The 20,824-nt window shown below is 45.3% G+C and overlaps 1 protein-coding gene across 1 annotated transcript in view; it reads right to left on the bottom strand.

Annotated features, from left to right (window-relative positions):
* ITPR1 (inositol 1,4,5-trisphosphate receptor type 1) overlaps window positions 1-20,824 on the bottom strand; it is a 321,074-nt gene that overhangs the window by 147,133 nt on the left and 153,117 nt on the right. The window contains exons 18-30 of the mRNA XM_060022942.1: window positions 18,706-18,878; window positions 16,779-16,898; window positions 15,575-15,769; window positions 13,235-13,486; window positions 12,569-12,710; window positions 11,706-11,859; window positions 10,488-10,675; window positions 6,613-6,751; window positions 6,045-6,103; window positions 3,428-3,589; window positions 3,147-3,317; window positions 2,572-2,637; window positions 1,488-1,625 (exon numbers count right to left, since the gene is read on the bottom strand). Of these exons, the coding sequence (XP_059878925.1) occupies window positions 1,488-1,625; window positions 2,572-2,637; window positions 3,147-3,317; window positions 3,428-3,589; window positions 6,045-6,103; window positions 6,613-6,751; window positions 10,488-10,675; window positions 11,706-11,859; window positions 12,569-12,710; window positions 13,235-13,486; window positions 15,575-15,769; window positions 16,779-16,898; window positions 18,706-18,878 (1,959 nt within the window). The remainder of the gene's footprint in view (window positions 1-1,487; window positions 1,626-2,571; window positions 2,638-3,146; window positions 3,318-3,427; window positions 3,590-6,044; window positions 6,104-6,612; window positions 6,752-10,487; window positions 10,676-11,705; window positions 11,860-12,568; window positions 12,711-13,234; window positions 13,487-15,574; window positions 15,770-16,778; window positions 16,899-18,705; window positions 18,879-20,824) is intronic.

Raw genomic sequence — 20,824 nt, 5'->3', positions numbered from 1 at the left:
TGACTGTACCCATCCAAAAACCAGACAAATTACACACACACACACACACACACAATCTTCTGCCTTTGAGCCACCAATTCCAACTGCATCTGGTTCCTATAGATCGATTCAACACTGCTCTGTAAATGAACGTCTCTTGTTAGGGAAACGTTATTATGAGGCAAAGCCGAGGCCAGCAAACTCCCTCCTCACATCACATTCTTTACACAGAGGGAGGGAAATCCACCTGCTCTTTCTAGTCCAAATGTCAGCCACATTCGGATGACACCCACACCTGTCTACATTAATTCCACCGTAGTTAAGTACCTGACCTACTGGAGGGATCGAACTTGCGCTTTACTGGCGGCTGGTGAAAGGCCTGATGCATCTGATTCACACAGGCACCGTGACTGAGGAGGAAGCCTTGGCAGGGAACTTCCTGAAGTGCAGGGCAGTAGGTAAAGGTGTGTTACCTACAAAGGTAGGTACAGGTAAGGTGGAAGGCACAGAGGTCCAAGGCCCGGGCTCCACAGGTGAGTGGGGCTGACTCTGTGAGGTGCAGCTGGGCCTTCCAGGCAAGTTACTAAACCTCTCTGGCCTCAGTTTTCTCATTTAAAATGGGGCTTCTAATAGTACCACCTATCTCATCTGGGTGTCCTGAGGGTTAAATGAGCAAATGACGTAAAGGCCTCAGCACAGTGCCTGGCACCCTGCAAGCACTAGGCAGTGAACCTTCTTCAGGCGACTCTTCACTAGCGAGTCTCTGGGAGCCACTGGCAACTCAAGAGACCGGCGTCTATGCCTTTGGACTCTTAACTTCCCCAAGCCTCAGTCTCCTCATCTATCACGTGGCAACACCAAGATCACCATACTGGGTTTTAGAAGCTTGAATGAATGCTTCTGAAAGTGCCCTGTCAGGCCACACGGATGCAAATGTTATCCTCCTTCCCTCAATCCCATCACTAGTAATGCCAAACGCTAACATGAAAAATGGGAGACGCAGGGTAACGGCTAGCAACAGACCAGAAGACTTAGAGCCAAGCAGTATCTGATAGATCCAGCTCAACCAGCTGCCAGCATATGAGTGAGGACCTTGAGTGGGCGAGTCCCACGTCCCCACATGCATTTAGTAACTTGTAGCGCTTACATGCCTGAGTAACACTGCAGACGAAACTGTACAGCACAAGCCCATGTGCACAGACAGCTCTGTCATCAGGACTTTGTGTTCAGACCAAGCTGCCCCCATCCAGCATGGTACGGGAGTAAGGAGAGAATACACAGACTGCTCCTTCTTTATAGAATCTTCCAAGTGGAGGGAGGTTATGGGTGGTTTTGCTTCCTTGTTAGGATGCTCTGTTTGTTTCGATATAAATTACCGAAGACGGCTTTATAGTGACAATCGTCACATCAGCTTCATTTCTTCACCGACCGCTCCCAAGTGCGAAGGGTTTGGGGAAACCCAGGAACCCGCCCCCCATGGGGCGGCAGCCGTGGATGTGGACGCCCACCTTCTCGTAGGGGATCTGCAGCAGCTCCAGCACCACGGCATGGGCGCCCATGTTCCGGAGCAGGCGTTGCTGTTGCTTCCTGCTCTTCCTCACAGAGGCGCCCTCTTGGACGCAGAGTTTGCTGAGTCGAATCAAAATCTGGTACAAAGAAAGAATCAAAGTTTCTCCTCTGACCCCCATCTCAGTTCCGAGGACTTAGCCTACAGCCTACTGACTACAGTTCATGATACCTCACTGTATACTTGGAATTTGCTAAGGGAGTAGGTCTTAAGCATTCTTACCTCCCCCCACTGGCTCCCCCCAAAAACCTAACTATGTGACTGATGGATGTTTAATTAACTTGACTGGGGTAATCATTTCACAGTGCATATGTGTATCAAATCATCACTTTGTCAAGTATATTATAATTTTGTCAATTATACCTCAAAGTTGGAAAAAAATTTTGTTAAGAAAAAAGAAATCAGTCTCAGAAAACTAGGAAGTGTAGTTGGAAAAAAGATTGCAGGGGGCGGTGTGGACAGGAAGGCAAAAGGATCACAATATATTAAGAACATAAAACGAGGGAAACTCCTCTAACTTGTAGTATCCCTATTGATTGTATTAAACCAAATCCACATATGGCTAAGAACAAGTCTTCCAGAATAACCAATGGATTACGGCTCCATCAGCAAGTGGGATGGTTTCAGATCTCCTAAAATGATATGACTCAGCATCACTGCCAAGGACTTGGGAAGAATTTGCTCTAGGGTAAAAAACACCAAGCGCCACCCTCCCAACTTTGAACTAGCCTGTGCAAAGATTCCTAAAGAGACATGGTCCTCATTGGTGGGCACTACGTGCCAGCCGCTGAGGCAAGTCCTTGACAATTTCACCACTTAACTCTTCCTTCAACTGTAAACCTTCAGAAGTATAGGTGCTGGAGGCACCTCTACAAGGTGAGGAGACTGAAGACACACAAATAATAAGTGGCAGAGCTGGATCTGAACCAAGACCTGACACTAAAACCCATGCACTTCACCTCAGAGGTTTACTTTCTCCCTGTTCCACTTTCCATGAAGGGAAAAGCTCACAAGGGAGCACTTACCTCTTTGACCACCCTGTAGTTGTAGCTACTGGTGCTCTCATGCTTCTGGGACTTGTTGTTCCCCTCCTAGGAACCAAGATGAACATGAGTGCGGTTTGTACAACTCTTAGGTTCCTGTCTGTTTGTTAGCATTAGCATCACAATTTAGGAAAGAACAGGAGTTTTGCAGCGTTTTCTAGCCATCATGCGGGGTTTGTGCCTGTCATTCACTTGCTCACAACTCAGCTCCCCTCTGATGGGAGAGGATGCAGATTATTGCACTGATGGGGGAGAATATGATGGTCCAGGCATGGCTGGAGAACAGGTTCTTTCCCAAGTGCGTCTGCAAGGGACACCTGGAGCTAGTTCACTCAAAGTCTGTTCTACATGGGCCACGGTGGCACGAGAGATGACGCTGAACTTGTATTTGTAGCTCACTTCCTGGAAGAATGGCTGTCACCCTGTTAACAAGCAGACCTCTTGAGAATCAAGCCCATCCTATAATCTGCATTTTTATCTAAAACCAGAGGAGGACGTTTACTTGTTCTGAGGACCCCATCCATCTCCTCCTGTAGCGTAACTTGTGTGTCACCCACCTCTGTTTTCTTATGTTCGTTTTCACCAGATGCACCGTCCATGGCCTCGTCAGGGCCCTGCCCTTTGTACACCCAGAGCTCTGACTTCTCCACGATGGATCGCAGTTGGTCCAAGTCTTGTTTGATCTGTTTGTAGTTGTCGACATCTTGGCTGGTAACAAGCAGTTGAACCTGAACGAATGCAATTCAATAGTGACTCACAACAGACTCTCAGACACAATGCCAACAACACACACACACACACACACACACACACACACACACAGAGCAACCCGACCTACCTGTTTGAAGGCCTGCAGGACCTCCTGCCTCTGACTGAAGTGCCGAAAGAGGAGCTGCAGGGCCCCTGACACCAGGGGTGGGTAGTCGTGCATCGTCAAATGCAGCAGGACCCGCAGGAAGGTTCTGCCGCCGTGGTCGTCCAGGTCCAGTGGCGTGTTCTCCTCACTGAGGGGAAAGGCCAAATGAGCCAAGACGCCCTCTCCCGTGCCCTTGGGCCCAGACACACCTCACCTAGTGAGATTCCTAACTCTGTATCCCCCCTCAGCCGACCCGGCTTTTCATTGCCTCATTTAACAACACACAACCTTATTTGCTCTTCAGATATATTCTGAGGTGAGGGGGCAGTTAAGCTGTCCCAACTGGGGACTTCCCTGGTGGCACAGTGGTTAAGAATCCGCCTGCCAATGCAGGGGACATGGGTTCGATCCTTGGACTGGGAAGATCCCACATGCCGCGGAGCAACTAAGCCCGTGCGCCACAACTACTGAGCCTGCGCTCTAGAGCCCGCGAGCCACAGCTACTGAGCCAGCGTGCCACAACTACTGAAGCCAGCGCGCCTAGAGCCTGTGCTCCGCAACAAGAGAAGCCACCGCGATGAGAAGCCTGCACACCGCAACGAAGAGTAGTCCCCGCTCGCCGCAACTAGAGAAAGCCTGCGGGCAGCAACGAACGCCCAATGCAGCCAAAAATAAATAAATTTAAAATAAATTAAAAAAAAATAAGATGTCACAACCGTCTAATTTTTAATCAAAGTCCCCACCTTCCCACAGTGGCAGGCCTGGCTTTGCAACCAGATTCCCAATTGGTGTTCTGCTGGGCTCCACCTGTGGTTTGAGAGCTGCACACAGCTGTGTTTCTCCCGAGTTGCTAGATTATTTTTTATTTAAGATGCCCTAATTCAGCACCTAGCAAACCCTCTGTGGTGAAGGATGAGCTTTTCTTATGTCTAGTCTGTAGCCAACTGCTGTCTTGGTCTGTACCATGTGCACTGATGGTGCCCCTGGATGCGGTCACAGCGTCCAACTGTCATCAAAGTGCCCAAAGGCTCACTTATCTAAACTGGTAGCAAGCGCTTTGGTCCCAGAGACCCCACTTTGCAGAGTGTTGCCGTGAATCACCCCAACTCAGTGTTCCTCCAACCGGGGTTCATCAGTATATTATCAGGGGTTCTCTCAGTATCTACGGTAACTTGATTGTGTGTTACTGATACAAGTAAAAATGCAATAAGCACGTGCCGGAGCAAACGGCAGGCCACCTCGAACCTGAGCGCTGCCACTCAATTTTTGTGTCGGTGCCCAATTTGTATTTCCAGTCAAATGAAGGCCGAATGCTGGGACCTCTGTGGCTGCAGACAGATGGGACTCAGTGCGTAAATCCTCTGCTCGCGCTATGTGCTCCAAAAAGGTGTGAAGAAGCTTTCATTGCTGTTCAGTATCAGGAAAGTGGTGGGAGAGCTGAGACACCACCCAGCAGATGGAAATGACATCACGTTAAACGCAAAACCCCTGAGTTTCAGAAGGGCAACCTCTTCCATAGAGTAAATGCCGCTGCTAAGTCAATTTCACAGGTTTTACATTAAGCACTGCGGTGGACTGCTAACATCGGTGGCCCCTCTGTGGTCTAAACACTCTTGTATACGTCCCTCCCACACTGATGCTGGGCTCGGCCGGGCGATTTGCTCAGACCAATAGGACGTTAGGAACATGATGCAAGCAGAGGCTTGCTTACTGCTTGCACACTGTTGGTCTCTACACTTAGAGCCAGTCACCCAGCTATGCAGAAGCCCAAGATACTCGTGTGCAGAGAGAGACAAGTCCCAGCCTTACTGACACCTCCACCAAAGAGCCAGAAACGCGAGAAGAGCAACTGTGCCAGCCCCAGTCACAGCTACCACAGCTGCACGACAGACCCAACAGTGACCAACAGAAGAATCATCCAGCTGAGCCCGTCAACCCACAGAACTGTGAGAGGCAATAAAACGACTGTTGTTTTAATCCATTACGTTTTGAGAGCAAGTTATTAATTACACGGCAATAGGTAACTCAACAAAGTGTGCATATCCTAAGAGTTATGCATAGAGGGTGTTTATACCAAGTTTGCCGGTGTTTGAGGCTTACAGGTATTTGAGTCTCGTAACAATGTTTTGAGTCAACACTGAGCAATCTCATCTTTTAGAAAGGGGTTCATACATTAATCTCATGTTAGGGACAATGAAAGAACAGTATAGGTGTCTGTGTCCTTTTCATCGTTGCTTGGCTTCTAAAGGGCTCGGGGGTGACTGCAGCCCATTAGCAGCAATGACCTTGCTACACTCACTCTGTTTCGAGCGCCCCCTTTCTTTCAACTCTATTTCCTCACCATTTAAAAGTTTTGTAATGTGTGTACTTTGGGAAACCTCTGTCAATTCTTTCTGTTGTAAGCAGGAAACACACACACACATGAACCCAACTAAGATCACTCTGACTGAGTACTGAGAGTTATAAAGAGAGCAGTCAAACAGCCTAAACCCAGAGACTAAACGTTTCCTAGAACAGTAAAGGAGAAGCCTTTGAGAGCTAGAAAAGAGAGGCCTCCCCCATCTTAGAACCACCTACAAAACAGAAACTGAAAATATACTTTCCTTCCTCCAAAGATGCCTTCGGCTTGCTCTTCAATGTGTTCGAAATCAAGAGCACCTGAAAATCAGAGAACAGAACTTCAGGTGCAGGAAGGGGTGGAAACGTGCCGCTCGTGAACTCCCCCCAAGACAGGCTCGCCCCTGCCCCTCAGGCTTTGATAGGTGGGGTTATTCCTACCACCACCCTTCTCCTTATCCATCACCACTATTTCCTGGGCAGGAAAAAGCATTCACCATGAGTAAAAGTTGGTAATGGACAGTAAATTTTCTTGGGAGAGTTTTGTTTTTGTTTTCTGGTATTTCACCATAACACTAGAACCCTCAGCTGTCTTATGACTAAGACACTCCAAGATGGAAGGAAGTAAGATCTATCCCAGAAGCCATCTGGGCCCTTTCAATTATTCCCCTGCCCCAAAAGGGTAACTCCCAGGGTCTCATTCTAAAATGCAGTCATCTTCAAAAACGTTCACATATTACCCTTGTTCTAGAACATACTCTTTGGACTTCCAGTTTTCATTAGACCCAGGTCCCATTTTATGGCGGAAACCCCATTCTGGCATCACTAACCTGGTACATTACTTGGTCCCTCTTGGCTGCTGGTTCCGGAGGATGTTTCCGAAGTCTGGGAATTGCTTTCATCAAACTCCCGCTTAAATATACACAGGAGGCAGGAGATCCTATAATCCAGCCTCACATTCAAAATAAACTAAAGATTCAAGTGGAAATGGAAACAGACTGGTTACATGAGCAGACCACCTGGAACATTCTGCCACGCCACCGCACTCTGGCTGGGCCTGGCGTCTGCTGCATCAATTACCTTAAACGCTACGTGAGCCAGATATTTGGCTTAGATTTCAAACAGTCACTTTAACAAAAGACTTCTAGGACTATATCAAGTTTGCCCACAGCACCTTAGCTTCTAGTGTAAACTCCAGCATCCCGGCAATTAATTTAATGCTCAGGACAATAAATCACTCACTCTCCACCCCATCCTCTATAAAACATTGCTTTAGTTCAGCAAGTACTGAATGCCAACTCTGGGCCTTAAGAAGGGTGAAGTTGGCCGCTTTTAAAAGAACTGACAGAGAAAAATGTGTTTTCAGTACTGAAAATTAGTTTGGTTCTTATTTTCTATTACTGATTGCTTTCTTTGATGTAGATACAATCCCTTGGGCTCCCTCTTCTTTCACTCCCTGTATTCCCTCCCAGTTCACTCCAACAGAAAGTCACTTTTTCCATGTTTGTGGCTGGAGCCAAAATGAAAGATCAAGCATCTGGCACTGTTTAAGGGCCTTACCGACATTCTCCCTTCCGTGCTCTCCTTATCTCTGCCTGGCCCTCCTGGCGACCTTACCCAATGCCAGGGCTGTCAGCTCCCCTGGATTGAAACAGATCCTTGGCTTATCTTCCAAGCTCTTGGTCCACGTTTCCTACTGACTGCTGGACATCCCCTTTGGTGTTTTCCCAGAGTCTCAAACTCAGTATTGTACCAAACTAATAGTGCCCATTCTGCCTGGGTTCTCCCACCCTCAGTCAACCTCAGGACCATCAACTCTTCCCTCCTTGATACGCACATCTCATCAGTGACTAAGCCCTGCTGGTTCTACCTCTGCCACTCTCCACGGATCTCTCTCCCGCCGTCGTTTACCCCCACTCACAGCCTCTATCTCCCTCCTCGGCCATTACAGAAACAAGTTTACTAGATCCACATCTCAAAGATGCTTATTCTTAGGTTAGCTCCCTGCTTGAAAAAGTTCAAAGGCTCCCCACAGAGTAAAGTCCTAATACTTCAGGCACCCAGAGCTCCCTAGAGCATAGCGCAGTCCGCCTTTCCAACCTCATTTCTGATAACTTCCCTTCAGCACACTCCACGTCCCTGCCCAAGGAGAACAGCTTACGGACCCATGCGTCCTGATGCCCTGGTTCAACCTGCTCCATCCACCCAAGAACGTCCCCTTGTTTCTATACATATCCCGTCCAGGCCTAAGGGCTCCAAGAAAACCTTACCTCCTCTGGTCCTTACTAATTGGGATCACACGACCTACCCGTATTTCGGGAGAACACTTTTCTCACGGTTTTATTTCCATGTACACACAGCTTCATCATACCTTATCTTCCTGTTAGACTATAAACCCCCTGTAGACATAGCCTGTGTCCAAATCATCTGTGCATTTCCTCACAGAGCCCAGCAAAGTGCCTTGCATACGGTAAGGGATCAGTAAGTATTTGCTGGAAGAATGAATCCATCAACCAAATGTTCTCAGATTACTACAGTGAGTAGACCTGAAGATGTAACCAAGCTTCACACCGCATCGATTCTGATCAACATGCACGATATTCACATACTTGGGACCTGTAAGCCATGGCCTAAGAAAGCCTTGAAATCCTTCTCTATCTTTGGTCAGACATAAATTTAAGGAGTTTTCTTCTTCATTTAAATCACTCTTTATTGCCTTCAGTAATTATTCTGAGGAGTCCCAGGGATGTTTTCAAACCATTAGTTAACTGTGATTTCAGAATCGAAAAAAAATCCTCAAATCTGTAAACATTTACAGTTCTCTACTCCATGTTCCGGGGTTGAGATTAGACAGTGCGGGATGAAAGAGAAAGGTGATAACAGTATTCTTGTCATGAAGGAACAGCTGGTTTCGTTAATGAATAAAAAATTACCAAGGAGCAGGAAGAGGAAACGCACACTGTTGGCAGGCTGGGAGGTTCTCACATGGAAGATCACGCACGGCCTCTCCAGTAAACTGGCTCCCACCCCCTCCTGCCTAGGCCAGGACTTTGCTCCTACAATTATCCTCTCTCCCCTTCATCAGTAAGTCTTCCCTCTCTGCATGATCACTCCCATTCAGCATACAACCTTGCTGACATCTCCCAACTTAAATAGTACCAATAATCACCCTGCAGCCACCTTCCCACTTTTCTCTGTTCATCTTTACAGCAAATCCACCCAAGAGGTTGTATGTATTGACTCCCCACTTCATCTTCTCCCATTCTCTCTTGAACCTGACCTGTTCCCAGACTTGTCAAGTATGTTACCACCTCAGGTCTTGGCCTTTATTGTTCCCTCTTGGAGTCCCGGAGACTCTTTTCCTAGATACCCACATACTAGCTCCCTCACTGCATTCAGGTCTCTGATCACGTAACCTTAATGGGGAGACCTTCTCTGACAACTCCATCAGAAACAGTATCCGTGGCCTTTACCCCCAATGGCCTCCAAACCATCTTGACTCTCTTTTATAGTTTAACATCCTTAGTATATACATTTTTATATATCTCTGCCTCCTATCAAAATGTAAGCAGGAATGATTCTGTTCATTGCAGGATCTTCAGTGCTTAAAAGTACTCGGCATGCTCTGACAAGTACAGGTTTCTGGTAGCTGACTACACTGCTGAACTGAATGAACAAGCATTTTCAGAACTCTAATGGAAAACTGATGAACTCATAAAAGTGCTAACAAAAGATCAAGACGAAAAAAAGCTAATTACATGGGACTGAGTGAACTGATGAGGATGATTATAATTTTTGTGACTTTTTGTTTGTATTAAAAAAAAAATCCCACAAGGACTCAGAGGCAAAAAATATACAAATCAATTTTCACTGCAAAGTAGCTGTTACAGTGGAGGATTACTGGACTGAATGTCAGTATTATGACATAGTACGAGTGTGTTTCATGTTTGGTAATTGCAATCATTGTTGCTTTTGTTGTGGTCATCCACTTACAATGCTTGGTGTCAGTTTATTTATCTCTTGTAAAAATAAAATACAGTGTGTGTGTGTGTGTGTGAAAAAAAGATTAAATGAGATAATGCATGTGAAAAAAGTATTAGAAACAAATATGCTTTATTCTCATTGTTAACTGAAATGGTAGGTGATGTTTAAATTGTATAATTATAATTAATTTGTAATGTGGTACTCAAAATTTAAACAAATATAACCCTCTCACAGTAACACTGTTAGAGGGAAAAGAAAAAAAAAAACTACTTGGCATGGAATCAGTCTCTATAAATGTCTGTTGAATGAATGAATGAATGAATAAGGGAGGGAGGAAGGGAAGGATTATGGGAGGAGTTACAAACTTAATGGAACCTTGAATGAGTTATGAACAAAAAACGGGGAATTCAGCTATGTATAGAAGCGTAAGTGAGTTAATTCTAAGTGGGTGAAGACAGAGACCAATGACTAGGGAAACGTAAGGTAACTGCAGAAAGTGTGGCATGGTTGGAGGAACAGGGTATGCTGGGGAGGGACAGGAGATGACAGCACAGGGAGCAGAGGGCCAATTCAGAAACAGCACTTGAGGCTGAGCTAAGACTCTGCCTCCACTCTCTTCCCAGAAAGCCTAGGGCTCCGTAAAAGCAGGGACACTGGATGCAGATGGTCCCCTGGGAAGCACACTCCCGCCCACCCTGCACCCGCCCCGGCCCACGGTTACCTGGAGTATTTCAATGATCTTCAACTTGGTGTCCATCACCATGATGTCCTCCTTCTCCGGCTCTGCTTGCTTCACGTTGCCCTCAGGGGCGGTGGCCGTGGGAGTCATGGGCAGGAAGCCTCCTCCCCGGAGCACCACCTGGGTCATCAGCTCTCCAACCCCATGGATGGACCGCATCACGTTACTACCTAAGAAGGGCCAGGACAAACCTTGGTCATGACATCCCTGGTGTGCACTCTGGGCACCTGGCCAGGGGCAGAGGCTCTTCGGGACAAATCACTTAACATGTCTCTATTCCAATATACTCTAAGAGCCTGGGAACCTGAAACGGTTAACAACCATCAGAAATGCAGGGCTTCAAGGAGTAGGGAAAAGAGTATGGAGCATTTATGTATGTTAATTCACCTGCCAAATTTTATTGGTCACCTACTACATGCTTGTTGCTGTGCACAGAACTAGGGATGCAGGAGCTAACAAGACACACATCTGGTGCCGCTACCGAAAGCCACTTGATCTTGAATACGTTATGCTACCTCTGAGGGTCAGTTTCTTCCACTATAAAATGAGAATAACGGAGCCCAACTGACAGAGATTAAGTGGCAAAATGTATGCAAATGACTGAGCAAGCACAGCCCCCAACAGATAGTAGGACGTAAGTAAACGTACTTTTTCTATTCTAGCTGTAGAGACCAGTTAAACAATAATCCACACGTGAGTACCTAGTGTGTGTCTACTACGACCCTAAAACAGAGGGGGAAAAAAACAAAGGCAGATTTTCCTATTTACAAATTGGAAATAGGATACCCAGACACAGTCTGGATTTCACGTACTCATATACTAATACAAACATCTGAGGACCTCATGACACATCAAGAACAATGACATGTATTTTTAAGACATAAGCATTAGGCAAGCGTTGGGCAACTTTCAAATGTTGCAGTGAAATGTACAGACTCATATATATAACTATAAAAATACAATAAAGTGTTAATAATCACTGACTCTAAGTCGTGGCTCTACAGGTGTCCACTGTACTACTCTTGCCGCCTTTATTTATATCTGAAAATGTTCATAATGAAAAGTTGAGAGAAAAGACAAAGAAAGGACGCGTCATCGCACAGTAGGTATGAGAAGAGCAGAAGGAGAGGCCGGGCAAGCGTGTCCCGACCTATGGGCGCCATGAGACCTCCCTCCTCAGCTTCTCCATGTTATTCTCACCTTTATTCTCCTCTCCCTTTGCCATCTTGCTGATGGGGAAGATTGTGGTCACGTGCACACAGTCCAATATGGCCAGGAGGATTTTGGTTAATCGCAGGAGGTCAGAGAAGTTGTAGAAACCAAAGTATATGAGATTCCTAGCTAAGTTTACAACCTATTGTATTTAAAAAAGAGAGAAAGGAGGAATTAAATAAACAGTATCCTTCACTTGCATTTTAGGTTGACTATTTTATAAATGACTGTAAGAGAAGGCATGTATTTTACTTGCAGTTTCTGACCAAATTTCATTTTGCTTCATAAGGAGAAAAAATAAGAAACAAAACCCTGCAAAGCTACTGATCTGCTCTGATGACTGGTTAATGAGAGACTGACCTCATCATTGGCTCTGTGCAGCTTCCCAGAGATAATACGGGGCAAGCCAAGGTATACAAATCAAGGATCCAGATAACACAGCAGTCCCTGGAAATCTGATTCCTCAAAAGGCAAAGTGTCTCAAAGAGAAACACTCAGCTCAAAGGTGAGAAGGATTTATGTCCCTCAAATGATTCATCTGTGACCGATCCCGAGCACAGACTGTTTCTTTCCTGTCACTTTTAATATAATGTACAGATTATACATAACGTTCTATCCTTTTTACAGGATTCAGTTCACCAGATGTATTTCTTCCAGGAGCATAACTGCCTTAAGGCAAGTGACTGGTATTCGTTCTATTTTACTCTGCAACAAAACTGAGCTGAATTCCTTTTTATTACAAAACCAGAGTATCATGATAAAAAAAAATCACCACCTATTTTCTATTTCCCCCATAGAACAATGCTCAACACGAAGCAGACAAAACACACGATCACCGCACCGTGAGTTACCTCAAATGTAAGTTTATTTTTCTCCTTATCAGAGAAAGGGAACCTCTGACACACCACGTCTCTTAAATACTCCTCCACAAATTCCATGGTCTGAGCAAACCTCTCCTTAATTTCATCTTTGGAAGTACCACTACTATCATAGCTAAAAGGAAAGGAGAAAGAAATCAAATGTCAAGTTCTGACCAGCGAGGCCTTCCCTGTTTGCTGAGCCCCCAAAGCTAACACCATCCACCCCAACGCTTCCCATCCTCCTGTCCCTGCTTTACGTTTCCCTCCTCAGCACCCACCACACCGAGGTATACATTTTAGTCCTTTATCTTGGTTACTGTCTGTCTTGCCCCACTAGTGTACACACAGTTTTCTTGTTTGTTGCCAGGTAGATTCCTTGAGCCTGGCATGCGGGAGACACTTAAACATTTGTTGAATAAAAGAGATATAAAAGGACAATCATGCCATCTTTTACATTCTTGAGGAAACAAATAACATTTGCCACCCTTAATTATATCTTAAGCTTAAAGAAAAAATGACTTATCTTTCCTCTCTGATTTAACCAGACTTATTAACCTGACCATAAGTGGTTTGTCTTCCACTACATAGAACACTATAACTAAGAAGTTTTAAAGCAACATGAATGAGGTCTTAACAGGGTGAAGGAGCCAGGCTCACTCATCAATGGCGATCTCGGAGGGAATCTCGGACCAGAGGCGGGCGTATTTCACGGGAGTGACTTGCTCCTGTGGGTCTCGGTCCACATGCATGTGGAGCATGAGACGGCAGAAGGACGCCCGCAGGTCATAGGGCAGGTTCTCATCAGACATGCAGCGGAGAATGAGATCCACGTCCAGCTGGCCTGAGATTTCGTTGATGGCGAGGTACTGGCGGTCCAGGCACATCCTCGCAAAGAGGTTCAGCTGGTACCTGGAGAAAAGGAAAGTTACACAGGGCTCACTCTCATGGAAACACACAGCAGGAGAGTCGCGGGGGGCCCCAACTCTCATAGGAGTGACAGGTGGCCACGGGAACTTACACATCAACACTCTTCACTTGCTTGTGTATGCAAACTCTGGCTTCTGTACCAAGCGGAAAAAGAACAGTTCAAGCCACGCCAACAGTCACATGTGCCTACCCTGCTGTGTGGGAATAATTACATGGCTAGTTGATGCCGTTTTGCCCTTGTTTATTTTATAAAATGGCGGGGGGGGGGAAGCATTAGGCTGAAAACGGTTGCCTGTTTCTTTAGTCCTGCTTTTATGCAGCACATGAAAGACCGCATAGGAAATGGTAAAGGTTTCAGACCCTTACTGACTCTGCTTAGGAATTTTATGATACTTTCAGGGTCTTATCCCATAGAGCTCTCCCCTTTGACTTTTACACACATGTGAAAAACATGGTAGAAGAAATAGGGGGCTCCTCAAAATGTTACAGTTTCTTCCACACCTAATTACATATGATCTCTGTTAACTTCCAAATCTGACCACTGAAACACTCTTCCTCATTCACTGTCAGCGGAAGACATAGCAAACATTAAAAGAGTAACCATTCCCATAATGTGAAATAAGAAAGCCATGAGGTTCCACAGTGGCGAATTCCAGCTTCTGACTTTAAAACCCTATTTATTACCAATAATCATGAGTTGGAAATATTCTCAACCGCACTAGTTATCAGTGAAATGAGGATTAACCTATGTTCTATTTCATGCTCGTAAGATTAACAAAAATTTAAAAAGCATCACAGTATTCAGAGATAGCAAAGACAAAGGGAAACGAAAGTTCTCTTTTGGTGGGAATGTACACCAAAATAGCCAATTTAGGATTGGTTGGTCAGTTTAAAATATGCATGCCCCCCAATCTCGTAATTCCCTGGTATAGAATGGAAACTCCTACACATATGCACAAATTTGAACAAGGATATTTCCCGACATGAAAAACTAAATTGTGGCATACGCTGAATATCAAAGAGCAATGAAAATGTGGCACAGTAATAAAATGGAATAGCATTCAGCAGTCAAAATGAAAGAAATGGACCTACCACCATTAGCATGAATCCACTTCAGAAACAATATGAAAAAATAAGGCAGATTTCAGAACGGAACTCAGACTCTGGAACCATTTATATAAAATTTTAAGAATCAACAAAATACTATGTATTATTTATGAATGTACAGAAATGTAAAATATAAACACACAGAGAGTGTGGAAGGTCACACACCATCTGCATGAATGGAGAGAAAGAATACAGGAGGTAACAAAGGGCATTGTAATTGCAAAGTTCTATTTATTTCTATTAAAAAATGCTGTAAGCACTTCCTCATCTTTCCTTCCCTCTTCTTTTATTTTAAAAGTATTTATTGAGTCAGCAGATCTCAGAGCTGGGACCGAGGTGACGCTGGGATGGAGGAGGTGACCGGCAGCGATGCAGACTGAGCAACACAGCGGGGACAGTGCCGGCCAGGTTCTCGTTGTCAGAGGAACGAGTTATGAATACAAAAGGGTGAAGGCTAGAATAACGCTACAGTGTTGGAACAGAATTGGAAGTACTGATGTGAACTCATGATTTTTATTACATTTATATAGGTCGATATAGAAATAGATATGTGTGTGTCTACGTGGACAAACAGATGTGTGTACAGACACACACATTTCCTAGCTCTGTCTGCGAAAGTTCTATGACGTTGTAACTATTGTCTCTATTTTACAGATAAAGAAACTAGGACATAAAGAGGTGAATAACTTGACCAAAGTCAAAAAGCTACTATGTAGAGAGGTGACCCCGCAGCCTGACTCTTAACTACTACAAAATATATCCGTGTCATGTGCCGTGCTATGTAGGGATCAACTGTAACTGGGGGCTCATGCAAACACTCAGTCTTCTTGTGACAGAGCCACACCCAGATAGCAACGGCCTATCTAAGTATCAATGAAACCTTACACTCTACAAACTCCTGAAGTACACATCCGTCTTTCTGACGGACGATCTCATCAGAGGACACCCATGCCGCCCTCGCACCTGTAGTAGCTGAGGACGTCTCGGTCTTCTTTCTGCCCCTCCTTAGCGTCCTGCGCCAGTTCCCTCACACTCTTACTGCGAACCTCTTTGGTGCTGTCCCTCCAAAACAGCCACACCTCTTCCTCATCCTCTCCTGCCTCCAGAGCGTTCTCTCCAGTAGAAACACCTTCAAATTCGAAACGAGAGAGTACCAGCCTGGAAAATAAGAGGAGGGGGGACACTCATTATGTCTGAAATCCTTGCTCATCACGGATCAACTGTATTAATGCGTTGAACTCTAGCTGCACTTTCAGCACAGACACACACAGAAAGCCACTTTACTTCTCCCACCGGCAGAATCACGAAGAACCAAACATTAACGTCGTCATACACTTTAGCCCAGGGGTTCTCCGCCAGGGTGACTGTGTCTCCCAGGGGACATTTAGCAATGTCTGGAGACATTTTTGGTTGTCCCAACCAAATGGGAGGGGTACTGTTGGCACCTAGCAGGTAGAAGCAGGGAGGCTGCTACATCCTACAATGCAGAGGACAGAACCCACAGCAAAGAACTACGTGGCCCCGAACATCAAAAGGCCAAGGATGAGAAAGTCGGAATTAGCCCAAGCTAATTAAGCCCAAAATTAAGCTATGCATGAGAAACAAAAAAAAATCGCTAGTTTAGAGCATAATTTAGTGTTTTTTAAATAAACTTCTTTTAAACATTGTTTTTAACATTTAAATGTTACTGGCACTATGCGTCTCAGGAAAACTGCTCCCCTGCTAAAAATGAATTGCTACCATTACCAAAACTTCTGTGGACCCATGAACCCTTTTTCAACAGTGATGCGTTAACAAGCTCTTCCCTACAATGACTTCATATCAATAATGAATTACCTCCTTTAAAACTTAAAACGGATGATCATAATTAGAGAATTTTAAACTCTTAAAATTAAACCAAGGGTGTGTAAAACGTTCCCTGGTGAGCTCACATTACTGTCAAAGTACGTGACGTCACCATGCAGAGGAGCCCACAGCAAAAGCAAACTTGAAAATTCCTCGGATCGAGACCTTTGCAAGAGGACGATCAACAGCCAGCCAACCTGACTTCAGAAATCAGGGAGCTGGGTTTCATCACCTATGAGCACAGACATCCACGGAGCCACACATTCTCCATCTAAATCCCGTCCTCATCTTTCTTTACCTTAAACCCGCACGTCTCACTCACTTGGTCTCAATCAGAATGTCAGCGTTGGTTGGATTCAGCACAGCTTTACATATCAGTTCCTGGGTCACCGGAATGGATTTGTTCATGGACACGCAGAGATCAGAGAGGTAATCTAAGAATCTATCGAGAAAGAGAAACCAAATTAAACAGTTTCTGTACACAGAGCAGGGGCTGGGCTCTGGGAGCCTGGCTCTCCCTCAAGAGGACTGACCCAGCCTACCTTTAACACAAGTCAGAGACGCTTTGGGTTTTAGTGTCAGCATCCATGGAACCCCCAGAAACCCAGACACCAGAGGGAAGGAAGGATGGATGGATAGATGGATGGAAGGGAGAGAGGGAGGGAGGGAGGGAGGGAGGGAGGGAGGAGGGAGGGAGGGAGGGAGGGAGGGAGGGAGGAAGGGAGGGAGGAGGGAGGGAGGAAGGGAGAGAGGAAGGGAGGGAGAGCAAAGAAAGAAAAGCAAAAGAGGAAGGATGGCAGTGACTGTTGTGAGGAAGAGCTGACAAGGTGAAGATGAACAGAAGGAACCACCAAGTAAGAAGTTCACATAAGGAAGACATGGTTAGGATGCAGGTACCCAGAGTGGTGAGGGGCAAGGCTCTGATGCTTGAGGCCCAAATCAGAACCCTGGTTCTGGTTCTTATCCACTACGTTCTGATAGGTACTGTTATTTGGGGGGAATTACTTAACCTCACTGTGGTTCAGTTTTCTCATCGACAAAAAAGGCTGATACAGAACCTCAGAGAGTTCTTCTGAGGATTAAATGAGCTAATTCATGCAAAGTGCTTACTTAGTTCACTCACTGGCACATGAGAATGGTCCATAAAATGTTATTTTATGGGTGGGGGCAGTCATTTTTATAAGAACACTTTCAGCTCTCCAGTGTCACCGTTCATGATATACACATTGTAAACTATTTCCCACTTCACCTGAAATGGTGTGGATCTTAATTAATTAGAAGGAGAAAAAAAGAGGGAAGAGAGCCTAGGGGGAGGGGGAGATCTGTATGAATGCAACAGAATTGAAAGAATTCACTAATGTAAACAAAAACACTCAAGTAACAACTATGTGTGCAAAAAACTAACTGATGATATTTGGGGGAGTTCTAACTGATCACCATGGGGTGCTATGAAGTGAATGAGTGGCCGACAGCTGTCATTTACTGTGCACCTACTAAGTGCCAGGCACTTCACATGTATTTATTCTCATTTAATTTTCGCAATGACCCACCTAGCAGATGAGAACGTTAATGCTCAAGGTAATCCAGCTGGTAAATGCTGCAGCTAGGATTCTACCCTGGTCTCATTCCCATACCAAGCTCTTTCCGCCGCTACTCATCAAAGAGCCTGTCAAAACCTGCCCAATCAAAACCCGTAGCTAGTGGGAAGCAGCGGCATAGCACAGGGAGATCAGCTCAGTGCTTTGTGACCACCTAGAGGGGTGGGATAGGGAGGGTGGGAGGGAGGGAGACGCAAGAGGGAGGGGATATGGGGATATATGTATGTGTATAACTGATTCACTTTGTTACAAAGCAGAAACTAACACACCATTGTAAAGCAATTATACTCCAATAAAGATGTTAAAAAATATATATACCGGGCTTCCCTGGTGGTGCAGTGGTTGAGAGTCCGCCTGCCAATGCAGGGGACACGGGTTCGTGCCCCGGTCCGAGAAGATCCCACATGCCGTGGAGCGGCTGGGCCCATGAGCCATGGCCGCTGAGCCTGCGCTCCGCAACGGGAGAGGCCACAACAGTGAGAGGCTCACGGACCGCAAAAAAAAAAAAAAAAAATACTAATGGTAAAAAAAAAAACCTGTCCCTAGCAGCCCCAAACAAAGGAAATCCAGGAAAAAGCACCATGACACGCTCAGTGCCTGCATCGGAAATGCAAAGACACCTTCCGCCTATCAACCCCGCCCCCGCCTCACCTGGGCTCCCTGTTCTTTCGCACCAGACTGACGAAGGTGTCGATCTCTGCCGCGGTGATGTGTTTTTCCAGGAGTTTCCGATTATTGTGGAGCAGGGCAGTGATGGTGTCTTCAGCCAGCACATCATAGCCAATCTGCTTCTGCATGAAGCCAAACTGCTTGGCTATGTACTCCTTCGAAGGAAGGAAAGCGAGGTGAGGGGGGAGGACTGGAGACAATGGGATGAGGCTGGAAGTAAGGGAGGGGGCAGCAGCCCCTGAGGAGCATCACCGCCCATGAGGGAAATCACAGGGGAGCATCTTTCCACAACTTTCTAATCCAGGGCAACAGCTGCAAACTCCCTCACATCCTTTATTTTTACTAAAACTGCCACTCAGATGTAATTAAGTAAAATATCCTGTATTTACAGATAGGCATTTTTATTAAGTCCACTGTATAAATTTTAATGTAGTGACTTATTTTTCGAAAGGTCAAAAGTTGTTTTTCAGCTCTGATTTTATTACTAATTGAAGAGGCTTTAACTGTGCCTCACTGCTCTGTGTTGCTGCATAAACACAGTCAAGCCTACCTGGATATTTAGAACGATGCTACCCCATGGCGTTTTCCTTGTCTGGGATGAAAATACATCTTTAAAGTCAGTGGGTAGCAGAAACAAGTTAGGAATATGTAAGCCAGTCAATTATATTCGTAGAACATATGAAAACACCCCTGGCTTCTTTTTGGGATCAGACATGACATTCCATAGAAATATTTAAGAACTCCAGGAAGCCTCTTATGAATATTTGTTTGTTGCTATTCAAAGACATTTTTCCTGCCCAAAACAGACTACTTGTTTGCTCAAAGTTCAAACGGCCCTTGAAACTTGGTATAATTTGTTTTCATTAATTCCAAAATTCTGAAAGTGACTCAGGATGAACACAGCGGACATGGGCCACCTTTCAGCCCTCACTCCATAAGGATGCATGTTCGGGAATTCATCAGCCCCCAGGGATATACTCCTGCCAGCTGGCACAGGGTCCATGAGCAACCAAGCAAGGACATCCAGAGTTGCAGCAAGAGGGACTGGTTTAGTCCCGTCACGTACGAGCAAAATGTTCTGGCACCCACTACAGACTCTAACGTATCCTCATTGGAAGAGAATAAAATCACTTTGGCCCTAGTATGGTATGAGGATGGTATTCATGCACCGGAGGTAGATTTATAGCGACCATAAAACTAACAAACATAGCATCACGGGTCTGTGATGTTTTATATTTAAACAGTAGCAAAGGCAAAGCGAAAGGTTTAGAAATACTAGCTAACGAAGTTACATCTAACATTTTAGAGCACTGCTTAGGATCAACTCTATGTTTATGATGACACACAAAAAACTTTCACTACAGAGAACAGTTTAAATGTAAAGGCCAGATGTAGGGGCATTCAAAGTTTAAAAACAAAACCTTTTGTAACACAAGGCAGGGATTGGAGTTCCAGTTACGATAAGCATCACTCTGTGCACCTACAGCAGTTTACGGAGCGCAGGGTTTCTCAACCTCAGCACTACCTACTGACTTCTTGGGCCGCAAAATTCTTTGTTGCAGGGGGCTGTGCTGTGCATGGCTGGATGTTAATGGCATCCGTGGCCTCTGTCCCCTAGATGCCAGTAGCATCCCCAACTCACGACACTCAATAGGGTCTCCAGACATTTCCATATGTCCCCTGGGGGAAAAATTACTCCCAGTGAAGAACTACTGATACAGTGTTTCCTCAGAATCTCCAATTGTTAGGAACCCTCACAGAGGTTAAAACACCTAATTCACGGAGAGAATATATTGGTTGTGTGTGTTTACTGTCATCACACAGTTGATGACTTAGAATGTCATAAAACATGAGCCAGAACCAAAACAAAGAGAAAGTTACCAGCAGAGATGGAGGAGGTGGATGGGACAGGAAGAGAAGATTGCACTCCATCTTCAATATAAGCACATGGAATCAGTGTGCCCTTAAGTCTTACGGGAACGTGCCATGAGAAGTACTGTATATGTAATACCAATGTCAAGAAAAAGAACTCTCACTCCAAGGTGGCTGTAGAAGGGGAATTTTCAGGTATCCTTCTCAAGTCTGTAATATATCTTCCCAG

This window comes from Delphinus delphis, chromosome 10, assembly GCF_949987515.2.
Source record: "Delphinus delphis chromosome 10, mDelDel1.2, whole genome shotgun sequence".
Classification (NCBI taxonomy): domain Eukaryota; kingdom Metazoa; phylum Chordata; class Mammalia; order Artiodactyla; family Delphinidae; genus Delphinus; species Delphinus delphis.
The sequence above is the reverse complement of the archived record's forward strand: the minus strand, read 5'-3'. Positions and strand labels throughout refer to the sequence as shown.